This window comes from Pseudozyma flocculosa (genome assembly GCF_000417875.1).
Source record: "Pseudozyma flocculosa PF-1 unplaced genomic scaffold scaffold00012, whole genome shotgun sequence".
Lineage (NCBI taxonomy): Eukaryota > Fungi > Basidiomycota > Ustilaginomycetes > Ustilaginales > Ustilaginaceae > Pseudozyma > Pseudozyma flocculosa.
The window spans coordinates 555,109-569,053 of NW_006920880.1; the positions used below are offsets into that span (position 1 = coordinate 555,109).

The 13,945-nt window shown below is 66.1% G+C and overlaps 4 protein-coding genes across 4 annotated transcripts; 3 read left to right on the forward strand and 1 right to left on the reverse strand.

The window, feature by feature from the left end:
- Window positions 1-957: 957 nt before the first annotated feature.
- On the forward strand, window positions 958-4,473 carry PFL1_03926 (uncharacterized protein; the record flags this gene model as incomplete). Its single annotated transcript, XM_007881449.1, has 4 exons — window positions 958-2,304; window positions 2,398-2,648; window positions 2,767-2,967; window positions 3,066-4,473. The coding sequence occupies 4 exons, from the start codon at window positions 958-960 to the stop codon at window positions 4,471-4,473; spliced, it is 3,207 nt and encodes a 1,068-aa protein (XP_007879640.1).
- Window positions 4,474-5,315: 842 nt separating this feature from the next.
- PFL1_03927 (uncharacterized protein) lies at window positions 5,316-8,526 on the forward strand (the record flags this gene model as incomplete). The annotated part of the gene is made up of 2 exons (XM_007881450.1): window positions 5,316-5,941; window positions 6,150-8,526. The coding sequence occupies 2 exons, from the start codon at window positions 5,316-5,318 to the stop codon at window positions 8,524-8,526; spliced, it is 3,003 nt and encodes a 1,000-aa protein (XP_007879641.1).
- A 402-nt stretch (window positions 8,527-8,928) lies between these two features.
- PFL1_03928 (uncharacterized protein) lies at window positions 8,929-10,432 on the forward strand (the record flags this gene model as incomplete). The annotated part of the gene is made up of 5 exons (XM_007881451.1): window positions 8,929-9,143; window positions 9,278-9,352; window positions 9,461-9,493; window positions 9,627-10,067; window positions 10,213-10,432. 5 exons carry the CDS (start codon window positions 8,929-8,931, stop codon window positions 10,430-10,432), a joined length of 984 nt encoding a protein of 327 aa, XP_007879642.1.
- A 256-nt stretch (window positions 10,433-10,688) lies between these two features.
- Window positions 10,689-13,408, reverse strand: PFL1_03929 (uncharacterized protein; the record flags this gene model as incomplete). Its single annotated transcript, XM_007881452.1, has 2 exons — window positions 10,689-12,224; window positions 12,311-13,408. 2 exons carry the CDS (start codon window positions 13,406-13,408, stop codon window positions 10,689-10,691), a joined length of 2,634 nt encoding a protein of 877 aa, XP_007879643.1.
- Between the last annotated feature and the right edge of the window lie 537 nt (window positions 13,409-13,945).

Genomic DNA, 13,945 nt, shown 5'->3' on the forward strand with positions numbered 1-13,945 from the left:
CGCCTCGGCTTCGTTTCTGTGTGCACCACTTCCAGCTCTCGCAATGCCTAGCCTGCTTCGCCCGCCACGGCCTGTCTGCCTCGGTTGTATGGGGGGAAGGCCAGCCCACTGCGAGGGAGCTAGGTGCGCGTAGTGCGGATCTTCACGTACTGGCGCTGGGAGGCTGCGCCGGTCAGCGGGCTAAAGAAGTGGCAACGGGCACCGTGGACGATGCCGTCGGCCAACGAGCCGAGGGTGACGAGGGGCCTGAAGGGCGCACGGAACGCCGTCCATTCTGACATCGTCGGGCCTCGAGGGACAAGCTCGCCGCCGAGGGTAACGCGAGATCCAAGCGCGCGGCCCAAGCTCTGTGTGCGCACCTCGCATTTCCTGCAGCAAACAAGCAGGTGCCCTGCCACGGTGGCACCAGAACAATTGCACCGGCTTCCAAGTCCCAGGAGACGGGCTGCGAGGACGAGAACCAAGCAAGCTGCTGCTGCGTCGGTGGGAGGGGGCGACGCCAGGGTTAGCCCCGACGCCCCGCCAAGATGCGGACCGAAGAGGCGGGGATGCTGAGCTTACAGTCGATGCAGCACCATTCCGCCCACCTACCACGCCTTCTCGTCATATGTACTACCGCGGCCCTAGGATGCGATAGCCTTCGACGCCGGAGCGACAACAATTGCCCGCACAACGGAACGAGCAGCCAGCCCAGCGCAACTCAGTCTGCGGTAGCTCGGCCCGCGCCAGCGCAGCGCGGTGCGGCGAGGCGCAGCGCAAAGAGCAAGGCTGCAAGAACAGGGGCCAGCGGAGGCTATTGACGGAAAGCACGTCCCCCCTCGTCCTCATCATCACCTGTTGCGACGCTTCATAACCACGCTCGGTGCCAGAGACGCCTGCTGCCAGCCTGCTATTCGAGTCTACCACCCCCACCCTACTTTGGCCTGAAGAGGTCCGAGTACGGCCCCGGCCCTCGAGATGACTCTCCTGGCATCGAGGGCCGAAGATGGCTGCCGCCCTCTGTTGACTCGCACATGCTCTTGCCTGCCTGCCTTCCTGCATACATATAACAGGCGTAAGCTCTGCGGTCAAGGCCCTTGGCAAGCCGTGTCTGCCTGCTCCCTGCCCCGTCATCGTCGTCGTCGTCATCTCTGTCCTCGGCATTCTTGCCATCCTCGTCCAGTCTCTGCTGCCTCGATCGCCCTAGTTGCCCGTATTCTCTCGAAAGCGGCTGGATTTCGCCTCGGAGCGACCGTCGTCCGCACCCTCGCGTCGGGCGCCCATCGGCAGCCTCCCGAAAGACACAAGCTCGACGCTTCGGCCCGGCTCAGGCTTCCGCCACCGACAACTGCTTGCTGCAGGATCGACCCTGATTCGACCATGTCGCAGCCATCGGCGACTGCCGGCCCATCGGATGCCCAGGAGGCACCCGCACCGATACCGGCACCGGCCGTCGTGCAGGCCCCGCAGCCGCCAGTGTCGATCGAGCTGCTCGTCAAAGGCAACCTGCCGCGGCGCTACAACCGCAAGGGCACGGGCGAGGATGCCGACACGGCCGTCGTGGGAAAGGGCGGCTTCGGCACCACCTACCTCTACGAGCGCGACACGTCCTTTACCCCCGAGAGCTCGCTCGAGATCTCGGCGCCCAACTCGACCCGCCCCAGCCCCAATGGCAGCCCGGCCAGCGTGACCGAGAACATCTTCCCGGACCCGGGCAATGCAGCCTATGGCCCTCAGGGCGGCTCCGACCACCTCCCGCGCAGCCGTCAGCTTGTCTTCACCCCTGCCTCGAACCGTTCCTCGACCCTTGCCGCCCACCTGCGCCCCTTTGCCGATCGGAGGCCCGCGACGCCGCGCGTCGTCGTCGTCAAGATGTGCCGCACGCCGTGCACGGGCTCTTTTGACGAGCTGCAAAAGACGAGCGCCCTGGACCGCAAGATGCGCAAGGCCATGATGCAGGACCCCAGCCTGTCGCACATCCGCGTCGTCCGGGGCGAGGGGCGCATCCTCCGCTACCTCCAGGCCGCCAACGACGTCGAGCCGAGCGCCGAGGATGCCAACCTGGTGCTACTCCTCGCCGACCTGCCCGTCCACGGCAAGGCCAAGGCGGCCGCCCTCGACGGCGACGCCGCTCGCGGCTGCCCGCTCACCTCGATCGAGATCGAGCCCGACTTCAGCGAAGGGCCCCCGACGCGGCTCTTGGTCTTTGAGCGCCTCGTCGAGATCGATGCCGAGCTGACGGACAAGGGGTGGGAGGTCTCCAAGGACACCTGGCCGGCAGAACGCGTCGAGCGCATGGCGCTGGAAATCATTCAGGGCCTCAAGGTGAGTGTCGTCAGGTGTCGGCTCGGGCAGCGGTCGACGAGGGGTCCACTGACGCTGTGCCCCGCTGCCCACCTGCCTGCCTGCCTCCCGCAGTTCCTGCACCGGCACAACGTCACGCATGGCGATCTGAAGCCTTCCAACCTGATGAAGGATCCAGCCACGGGGTGCGTCAAGATCATCGACCTCGGGGCCAGCCGGCGCTTTGTCGACGTCTCGAACCGCGAAAAGGACAACCTCTACGCCGTCGACCAGGGCGACATCGAGCACCTCCGGCAGGGCAGAGTGCGGCCGACCCTGGCTCTGGACCGGTGCGAGGGGTTAAGCTCGCTGACAGGATCTCCGCAGTGAGTCAGGCGGGCCGGTCCATCGTGGCTGTTGTGAGATCCCGCTTCAGCCTGTGGCTGACCTCGTCATCCCCGCCCGTCCGTCTCGTCCCCTTATCCTCGCCTGCCGCTTCACCAGCTACATGGCACCAGAGATCCTTTTGCAGGCAAGCCGGTACGCTGACCACAAGGGCAGGGCCCGGAGCGTGCTCGAGGACTGGGAGCCGCACTACAAGCAGTACTTTACCGCGACCGAGGTCACCTACTTTGAGCTCGCCCTGAGCGACCTCAAGCGGGGCTGGGGCATCCGCGCCGACATGTGGAGCTGGTCTCGGACAGTGTGAGTGCATCCCGCGGCCCCGAAGACGGATCCCTGTCTGCCCTCTTGAAGCTGACGCCCCTGGTGCCTGCGCGTCGCCATTCCCGTTACCACCCCAGGTCTTCGCTCTTCCTCAAGACGGTCCCGTCTGAAGACCGGCCCTCGTCCTCGAGCGTCTGCCCGTTCGACTTTTCCTTTTCCAAGCACCAGGAAGACTTTGTCGAAGCGCTCCACACGCCTGCCCGGGCCGAGCAGGAGCAGCCCCGCTTCCATCTCTGGTCGCGGCACTTTCCTCTCTACATTGTCAGCAAGGTCCTCGACGGTATCGAACTGCCCGAGAGCTCCAAGTCCGCGAGCCCAGAGCTGCAGAGGATGCTTCTGGCTTGCCTGGCCCACCAGGATAGCCGTCCCGACGCCGAGACCATCTTTCGGGTCCTGACAGAGAGGCGGACGCGGTCGCACCAGCAAGCGGGACGGATGTCGCCGAGCAAGAGGCCGTTTCAGAGCGGCGGTGAGATGCTGCCGCCGCCTTCGATTCGGCAACCCCCGGTCCCGACTCTCGGCGAGCCAGGCGGCTTGCGAGACTCGGCACAGGCACCACCGGCTCCCCCAAAGGACTGGATGTCGGCGAGCAGAGAGGCGTCCAGACACGCTTCCTTCCGCAGCGAGTCGGCCGCGGGGACACAGAGCCTGGCAGCTAGTACAGGCTACCATCACCACAGCCGCGAGCCATCGGCCTCTCGAAGCTTCATCGGTGTGCGGTCGGCGTCGGAGCAGGACTGGCTGTCGCGCCCCCGCGACCGCGACAAGGCGGATCTCGGCTTCGCACACAACCGCACCCTGCCGCCGCCGGCGAGCCTGCCGTCGAGGACGGGAAGCGGGAGCCTCCTGTTTTCGGACCTCAACCAGACCTTGGTGGGCACCGAGGGCAGCCGGTGCTACCAACAGCGCCTCGGCGAGCAGCACGCAGCGCAAACGGGGCGTGGCGGCCTGCACAGCTCGATGCACCCGTCGAGCGTCAACCTGAGCGCCTCGACGCTGGACCCGGGCATCATTCACAGGCCCTTTAGCGTCCAGCGACCGGGATGCATCGAGTCGGCAGAGATGCTCGATGGGGCTCACACGGCGGCGCCACCGGGGTTTGAGCTGCTCAGCCGGGTGCGGCCTCGCTGCAGCTCGACGCAGACGGCGCCTCTGCCCGACGTGCCCGACGTGCCCGCCGTAGCCCTCGCGTCCGGTTCTGCCTCGGGATTCGCCACCATGCCGGCTCGCCAGGACTCGTGGCCGTCGAACCAGGACCATCAGCGTGCGACGGGTGGCCGCAGGTCGCGTGGCGGGGCGAGCGTGTACGAGCTGGGCAGTGCCAGGAACGACTGGGGCTGCCCCGTCTCTTCGTCGCCGGCCCTCGCTCCCCCGGCAGCGCCAACTCGGGCCCCACCAAAGAGCCTGATGAAGCTGCTGAGGTGGGCCATCCCGTCAAAGTCGTCGTCGTCATCGTCGTCGTCGTCGTCGCCGAGGCGCAGGTAGCCAGGACCGCTCTCCTCTTCTGGTCTTTTTATCTGCTTGCAGTGCATAGAACGTAACCTACACGCTAGCGAACCCGTTTAATCTCCGAGGATGGTGGACCCTTGCCTCTTCGTCCCACGTACTTCGATGCGCGAGGCTAAGCTGAAGGCGATGATCCGGCGATGGTGATGACCGACAGGCTAGGGTGGATGTTGGCCAGCAGTGGGCTGCAAGGCGTCGGCTCCAGGGGCCGTGTGGTCGAGCTGCAAGCGGGCAGGCAGTTGGGCGGGCGACCAGCGCAAGCACGTGGGCCGACCCTGACCTGCCTGCTTTCACGCTCGACCCAGCCGAGGGCCCGCCCGCTGGCCTGCTTGCATCAACCAGATGGGGCTGCACGTCAACCCAAAAAAAATCCCAGGCAGGCGGGCAAGCAGGCAAGAAAATCGCGCGGTCGGCTCTACGACGGGCAGGCAGGCAGGAGGCAGGCAAGTGAAGACGGATCGGAAAACAGGCAGGCCAGGACAGGCGGGCAGGCCGGCCAGCGACGAAGCGGCTCGGGTGCCGTTGCGGGCCAGACGACGACGAACGACGCAGGGCCGATGACAGCAGCAGCACCGGCTGCTGGATCCGCAGGCCAGTGTCCCGCTTTGTCGGCGCTGCGCTGCTGCCGCTCGCGGATCGCTGATCCAGATCGATGGACCGGATGGGCCGTAGTTTGAGTCTGCCTCGTGCTGCTGCGTTCCTGCCTGGCCCAGCTGGCCTCCACCTGTGAAAGCGGGACCAGCCTGGTTTTCCTCGTTATCTCGGCGCCCACCTCGTTGGCCGTCGTGGTTACCGCGCCCACAGCCCTCTAGCCATCGGAGATGACCCCGGCGCCTAATGGCCGCTGCTCGCCCTCACCATCGCCACCATCATCGCCATCACCGCCACCACCGCCACCACCATCATCGCAGACCGCCTCGACGCCGACGCCGACCATAGCTCCATCAGCCGCAGCGGCTGCTCCTGGCTCGTCTTCCAGGCTCCTCGGCCACCCCGCGTCAACCCCTCCTGGCTGGTCAGCCTCGACAAACACTCTACGAGCTCTTCTCGGATTGAGCCACCGGCTTCCCCTCGGCTGTCATCCTTTAGCTCGTCACCCCACCTCTCGCCCCTATTTGAGGCGGCCTGACGAACCACCTCTCGCCAGCATGGCGGACAATCAATCGGCTGGGCCTTCGAGGCCCGCCCGCTCCCATCAGCAGCACAAGAGGACATCCTCTCTCCTATCCAGCCTCAACTCGATCGGATCGCTCCTTGCGGGAGCTCGTCCCGACAGCACCCAGGCCCACTCCAACCGCGACGCCGTTCGCATCGATGCAGAGCTCGTCATGTCGCACCCCTCGTCCCCGGTCTGGGCCGACGAGTCGCGAGCAGGGCTTTTCCAAGAAGCACAGACGAGACCCACAATCGACCTGCAGGACGAGGTCCGGCCCCGCTTTTCCCACAGGTGAGTCGAGCCACCGCCGTCTCTGCACGTCGCCGAACACGATCCCGAATGCCAAAGGCTCGCGCTAGCCCGGACCGTCGCTCGTGGTACCGCGGCAGCCCTGAGCCCATCAGCAGGCAGTTGTCTTGCCCCGGCCCTCGCCAATCGGTTTCAGCACAGCTCTCTCACCTTCATCACCTCCTCTCATTTGCTCGGCCGTCATACGCAGCGGCCCGACGTCGAGCCAGGAACAGTCAAACCCCTCCTCTTCTATCGCGTTCCCATCCTCGGACATGCGGGACTCCCGCTCGACGTCTGCGCCTTCCTCGACCGACAGCTCCGGATCTACGAACCTCGCCGCTACCGGCGCCACTCCTTCATCTTCGGCCACTTTCACGCCTGCGACCTCCACGATCGGATCACCGAGCACCTCGCCTCGCAAGCTGGACGTCCCCCTGAGCGCCCGCGCCAGCACCATCAGGGCAGGCCGGGGCCCCAACCGGCACGCGCGGACGAGCTCGATGCCTCAGTGGCAGACGCTGCCAAGGGACGCGATGGGCAAATCGAGCGTCGCCCATGCACAGACGACGACATCGACCCCGAAGTCGTACCGCACCATCTCGCTCAGTGGAGCAGCCGGGCTCCCGCTCGACGACGCGGCTTCAGATACGTTGGTCGACGGCTACGGCGCGGCAAAGTCGCCGCCGAGGGCGTCCGGATTCCGCACCCGTTCCATCCAGTCGATCCGCGACATTGCCGCCGCTTGGGTGCCCGCCCGCTTTGCCCCGTCCCTCGCCTCGTCCGCATCATCTTCGTCACGAAGCAGCGAAACCGACCCCGGTAGCCCTCCCAGTCGGCGCAACAACATGCTTGTAGCGGCACCGTCCAACGCTACGAGCAAAGCTGTCGCGCGGAAATCGGAAAGGAGGCCCGTCCGGCTTGATCGCAGGCGGCTCGACAAGGCCGTCAGCCTGGCGGTCGAGGCTGCCCAGGCCGCCGAGGAAGACGAGCGCATCTGGGAAGAGAAGCAGGCGCGCAAGTCCCAGATGTCGACCGCAGCTCGACGCAGGGGAGACGGCGCCTCTATGAGGCAGGCGGGTGCGGGCCTCGGGCTGATCACCGAGGGAGCCGGCCCGCAGGCGCGACTCTCGCTCTCCGAGTCTAGCAGGCAGCTCAGCATGCGACGACCCGACGAGATGCAGCTGACCGACGACGGCGACGAGAGCGAGGACGAGGACGAGGACGACCTGGGCTTCTCGCTGGACCTCTACATCTCATCTCTCGGCTACCTCATCTCGGCCATCTCGGACCGCGAAGCGACCGGGCTCAACGACAGGCAGCGCAACGACATCCGCCAGAGGCTCGAGGACGGCATGGGCAAGCTGGGGTTCGATGCGCGGGCCGAGCTGCAAAAGGCCGAGGCGATGAAGCGGGAGCTGGAGATGGAGAGGGAGAGGATCGCACTGCGCGATCAGCAGGGCCCCACGGTCGTCCACCATCACTATCACGGCGGTGCCGGGCCCAGCATCCTCAGCGACGGCGCCTTTGCGCGAGCCCACGCCGCGGCCAAGGCGTCCGAAAGGCCCTCGAGCTTCGCGGGCAAGGTCGGCAACAGCGTGCTCGACATTGGCCTCACCATCGGCGCCGGTGCGCTATCGGCCCTCTCTGCCAACCTCTCCGCCATCGCGCCGCGCGGCAGCAAGACGCCCGCCGAGCAAGGCTCTCCCAGGATCACCGACCTCGACACGGGCGAGTACCTGTCAGCGCCCTCGTCTGCCCCCGCGAGCGGCACGGCAACGCCGAGGACCGCCTGGGTGCGCGCGGCTGGCCAGCACTCGAAGCAGTGGGAGCTGACCGTGGCATTCGCCAGCTCGGCCGCCAACGCCCTCGCCAGCAGCCTGTGGACGATTGCCAAGTCGGAAAAGGCCAGGACGCTGGCGTCCGACGGCCAGGCGAGGTCGCCGGCGCCGGCCCAAGGATCGCCCCGCAGCGACGCCGTTGATCTGCAGCTGATGGACGGCGCCTCGATCAGCGACGGCCACGACCCGAGCATGAGCGCCGAGGACCGGCTGATCCTGCTATCGGCCTCGCTGGCGCGGGCGCTCAAGCGCTCGCCGCTTCCCTCGCAGCTCTACCAGCTGCTCAAGCAGATCGTCTCGCTGCTGGCTGCCCTCGACGCCCGCTTCGCGCTGACGGAAAAGGGCACCCAGATGGCCGTGCACCAGACCTCGCTCGCACTCCGCTTTGTCCGCCGGCACGACCTGCACGTCAAGGCCGTCAAGGTCGCCTGGGCCGCCGCAGAGGCCGCCGTCGCCGCCCTCGAGGCCTACCGCGACGAGCGCGGCTGGCAAGACATCCAGGCCAACCCGGCGCCGCTGCACAGCGCCTCCAGCCTAGCCCAGTTCCAGCTGTCCGACGCTAGCGAGGGCACCGCGTCGCCGCCGCTGACGTCGTCGTCGAGTCGAGGGAAACAGCAACAGCAGCAGCAGCCACACGCCATCACGTCCGCCGGCGACACCGGCCCCCTTCCAACCGCCTCCTCCTATTCCCCTTCTGTCGTTGGCGCCAGTCCCGTCTCCAGACCATCCAGCAGATTCGCACCCTGATGCCCTCTCCTGTAATGCAACCATGTACCACTATCGGCCGGCCTTCAGACCAGGCAAAAGCAAAAGAAAGAGCCAAAAGAATTTCCCGGCCGGGGAATCGAACCCCGATCTGAACAGCACCGTCTTCTCGCAGTGGAGAAGGCGCAGGTGAGAGTGTCCTATACTGACCATTGTACTAACCAGGATCGGCCATTTTGGACTTGGATGAATGAAGCTTACACAGATGCATAAATAAAAGCTGGTCTTTAGGATACGGAAATGGAAGGCGAGGCAGGGGAGGAATCATGCACGCGCACAGACAGCGCTGTCTGGCCGCCTCCCCTCCCTCCTTTCCTCCACCACCCACCACCCACCACCCACCATCCATCCAACCGATCCGACCAATCACTGGCTCAGACCACGATGACGACAATGATTGACCTGGAAGAGATCCAGACGTTTGCGGTGCAGCTGTCCAAGAAGGCGGGGCAGGCGATCCTCGAGGGCTCGGCGCGGCGCTTCGAGGGCTTGAGCGGCTTCGACGAAAAGAAAAACACGGCCGACCTCGTCACCGAGACGGACCAGGCGACCGAGAAGCTCGTCAAGGACGAGATCGCACGTGCCTACCCGCATCACAAGTGAGTGCCCCGATTTCGACTCCCCCCCCACGCTGGTGGTGACTGCGGCGGAGGCGACGGCGGCGGTGAGCTGATGCGAGCGAGTCTGTTCCTGTTCCTTTGGCGCTTCCCGCCACGACGACCGACCGAACCAGGTTCATTGGCGAGGAGAGCTGGGCGGCTGGCGAGGAGAATCAGCTGACCGACGAGCCCACCTGGATCATTGACCCGTGAGTAGTGGCGGCGGCCTCGTCTGTGTCGTCGAGCACCAGCCCGGCGGTGTTCGCACTCTTGGACTGACGGGTCTCCTCGCTCCCGCTCCCACTTCGCCCCCGCAGCATCGATGGCACCACCAACTTCGTCCACGGCTTGTGAGTAAGACTGGCGGATCGGCATCGCCCGCTCGTCCAGCTCAACTTCGGCTGACGCGCGCCATCGCTTCCCCCGGCCTGCGGTGTCCTCTCACCTCTGCCTTCGCTTGCCTGCTGCTTGGCCCTCCCGCAGCCCCTTTACCTGCATCTCGATCGGCTTCGTCTACCGCAAGGAGCCCGTGATCGGCGTCATCTACGCGCCGTTCCTCGAGCACCTCTACCACGGCCTCAAGGGATCCGGCTCGTACATCTCGACGCCGCAGCACCCGGCGCCGCGCAGGCTTCCCCTCGCCGAGCCCCTGCCGCTGCCCTCGCTGCGCCAGGCCCTCGTCGCCTTCGAGTGGGGCTCGGACAGGAAGAGCGACATCCTGGCCAAGAAGCTGCGCAGCTTCCAGCGCATCACGGGCGACTCGGACGGCGGCGTCGAGGGCGGCCAGATGGTCCAGGGCGTCAGGTCCATGGGCTCCGCCGCTCTCAACTTTGCAAACGTCGCCGCCGGATCCCTCGACCTCTACTGGGAGATCGGTTGCTGGGCCTGGGACGTCTGCGCCGGCATCGTCATCGCAAAGGAGGCGTGAGTCACCCTATCTCTCTCTCTCTCGGGGTTAAACGGGCTGACGCGGCGGAGCGGCGAACCGAACACTGACGACTATTCGATTCTCTCCTCCCCCTTCCTCCTGTTCCTCGCCCCCGCGTGCGCCTCGCCCCCCTCTACGCAGCGGTTGCGCCGTCGTCGGATCGCGCGATGCCGCCCTGGCCAGCCTGTCGTCGTCGGCCGCCGAGGGGCAGAGGTTCAACGACATCCCGCCCGAGCTCCTCACGGGCCGCAAGTACGTCGTCGTGCGCGCCATCGCCGACACCGAGTCGGAAACGGGCGTCGACGCGCAAAAGAGGACCATCAAGACCTTTTACGACGCCGTCGATGAGTGGGACCCTTGAGCGGGCGATGCCTCGCCGTACGACCAGGCAGGCCTTGCCATCCTACAGGGTGGTGGGTGTCGAATTTCGATCGGTGACTACCTGGGACAAAGAAGGCTGCTGTACATCGACGGTCAGGGCGGAGAGACAATGGAGCGTAGACGGAGCGTTGCAAAAGTAGCGAGATACGGGTCGGAAGAAATGCGCGGCAGCGGTAGCAGGCCGGTGGCATGCAAGGCGGTCAACAGAGGCAGGGCTCCCCCGCACCTCGGCCCGCCTATTGCGAGGTGTCCATGCCGGCGGCGCCAGACGGCTGTATCGCCGCCGAGTCCTCGTCCATGTTGCAGGCCGACGGTTTCTGATCGCCGTGGTCGGTGGCCGGTCCATCGGCGCTCTGGCTGTGCCCGGGCGCGGCCTTTTGGGCGACCCACGCGGTCCCCTTGCCGGTCATGACGGGATCCTCGGCGGGCGGAAGGCCAAGCTGCTGCCGCAGGTCGGCAATCTCGCGTCGGCAGATGGCCAGCGCTTCGTCCCGCCGGCCGAGCCGCCTGCTGAGCCGGATGAGGTACTCGTTGCTGTGCCTCAGCAGCGCCACCTTCGAGATGGCCTTGTTGGCACTGCGCGCCGTCTCGGCATCGCCGACGTCGGCGAGATCAAACTGCTCCACCGTCTGGTCCTCGGCGGCGCCATCGGGGCCGAGCAGCGAGCCGGCGGGCGCATCCTCGTCGAGCGTGATGGCGGGTAGTAGCCCGCGCAGCTCGTCGAAGCAGAACTTGAGGCTGTCTCGGCGCTTCTGCTCGGCCGCCTTGTGCGAGGTGCGCCGCGATTCGAGGCCGCCTGCCGACTTGTACGACATCCACGCTTCACGGTCCGCGGGTGCCAACCCGCCCGGCTGGATGGGTAGTCCGCCGTTGGGCAAAATCTGCTGCAGGTTGCCGTGCGGTCCAGTCCCGCCGCCGTTGCTGGTGTTGGCGAGGTTGAATGTGACCTTGGGCGCGGACTGCGAGCTGCTTCCGACATAGGGGGCGATGTTGGTGTACTGCTGCTGCTGCTCGCCATCGGCCTTGCCCTTGCCCTTGACCGAGGTCTGGGCGCGCATGCCAGGAGAAGGTGCGAGGTTCTGGAGGCTGCTCCGCTTGCTCTCCATGGGTCGGATGCCCATGATTGACCCGGGAGTCATTGGCTTGGACGTCGGAGCGGGCGGGGGCGGCATGCTCCCGCCCCCGAGATCAATGGGAGATGGCGTCGAGGAAGTACCCTCGCTATGCCCCGCCTCGATCGAGTGATGCCGAGAGTGGTTGCGCGAGTCCGACTCGGACAGCGAGGTCCTCCTCGAGCTCGGCACGGATGTGGCGCTGCCGTTGGCGAGCGAGGCGGCCGCCGAAGCGTTGCCGACCGACTCGCGCTTCTTTCTGCCGCCGTTGGTGTTCTGCGTGGGCTTGATGAGGGGCGACGGGCGAACCTTGTTGGCGCGCGCCTCGGCCGTCGTGCTCCGGTTCTTTCGGATCTTTGAGCCCGAGTTGCCCGACTTGCCGATCAGCGCGAGCGGCGATGCAGTTGGCGTGTTGCCAGCGATGGCATTAAAGGCGGGCGAAGCCGTCACGCTGGATGGCTGGTGCTGCTGCACCTGCTGGTGGGCCGCGTGAGCCATCTGTGCGGGTGGCAGCAGGATCTCGCCAAGCGAGGGCGGCTGTGGTCCGAGCGCCGGTGATGTGAGGGGCGAAAAGAGCTCGTGCATCACGATGCCGGTGCTGGCGTTGGAAAAGACGCTGGCCGGCGTGACCGCTGGAGACTCGACGGGCGTGTACTGTGTCTGCCGCGTGCGAAGGGTTCGGAGATGCAACGTCAGCGCATTTGCACGCTCTGGGCGACTCAGGTGGACACGATCGTGGTGCTCACCATAATGGGATGCGTCGACATCGCCTGCGAGCCGACAGGCATATTGAGAGGCGACATGAAGCTGTTCTGGCCGGGCGGGCAGCTGGCATTGTTGAAGGCGCCCGAGTTGAGCGGTGTCATGAGCCCGTACTGAGCTAGGGCAGACGGGTCGTCGGAACTGCCGGACCCCGACATCGGCACCCCTCCTCGCCACTGGTTCTGCTGCGCAGCGTTGAGGTGATCTTGCGCGCCTGCGGCCTGCGGATTGTTGCTGCCGGCCAGGACGTTCTGCAGGGCGGCGAGGAAGCTCGTCTGCTGGTTCTGGGGAAGGTCGGCGCCGAGGTTGGACAGGACGCTCTGGCCCATCTGAGCAATGTTGATCTGCCCTGCGCCGCTTCCGCCGCCCGGCTGCTGCTGCTGCTGATTTTGTTGGGCCTGCTGCATGCGCTGAAGCTGTTCGAGCTGCTGCTTGAGAAGGGCGGTCTGCATGTTCTGGATCCTCTCGGAGCGCTCCTTTTCCATGAGCATCCTCTGGAGATCCGCGATGCTCAGCTGCGGCAGCATGCCTTGCTGCTGCTGATGTTGCGACGGCGACTGCTGGTCTGAACCGCCGTGCTGCTGCTGCTGCTGCTGAAGGTGAGGCTGCGAGTGCTGCTGCTGGTGCTGGTGCTGGTGCTGCTGGTGCTGCTGGTGCTGCTGGTGCTGCTGCAGGTAGCTGCTGTACTGGGCCTCGGCGCCCGAGGAATTCTGCCGGGGCCGGTTGTCGGCGGCCTGGGACATGAGGCTGGCGCCCGCCGACTGTGGACTCGCCGACTTTTCAAAATTGTTGCGGTTGAGCGAGAGGGGCGAGGATGTGTGGCTGGACTGAAGGTGGGAGGAGGGGAGGATGTCGGAGCGGGTCAGGTTCGAGGGGCTAGGGTGGTGGCTGGCGTGCGCCGACGAGGTGCCCTCGGAGCCGGGATGCGACGTGGCCGGCTGCGCAAAGATCGAGATGTCTTCGAGGCCCGAAGGGAGGGAAAAGTCGGTCGAGCCAAAGTCGAAGCTGTCCATGGCAAAGTTGGCGCTGGGGGTGCCGGTATTGTGGCCCTGAGAGTGGAGCGCGGGGCTGTTCTGCATCATTGCTCTTGTCTGCGGCGGCACAGAGGACCGGGGGGCCCTTGCGCTATCGCAAATGCTACTGCTGCTGCCAGATTCGACTGGTACGGATGAGCCGTTCGAGCGAGCGAGGTCGGGAATAGACCCGAAACAAGGGAGCAGCCAAGCAGGATGGCGACAGATGCTCCGCTGCGGTGAAGTTGCGGTCGGACCGATGCCGAGGGTGCGTGCGGTTGAGATGCCTCGACTGTAAGCGGCGCGGCTGTGCTAGCTGTAGTGGCTTAGCGGGGAGGGTGATGATTCGAGGGCCTACGTCGTTTTCTATGAACAAGGACGAAGGAAGAAGTTGGACGAGATGGCGCGGGTATCGATGGTGGTGCGGGTGTAAGCGTGCGGGGGGGGCGTCGTCGTCGAGGATGATGGGGGCGAAGCGACGGGGCGGGCTTCATCGGGCGCCCGCAATCGGCCGCTTGCCTGCCGGCCTGGCCTGGCTGGCAGCCCCTGCCCCGCCTGCGCCGGGGCTGGCCCGGCTGCACGCGAAGCTGCTCCGAGAAAAAAGCA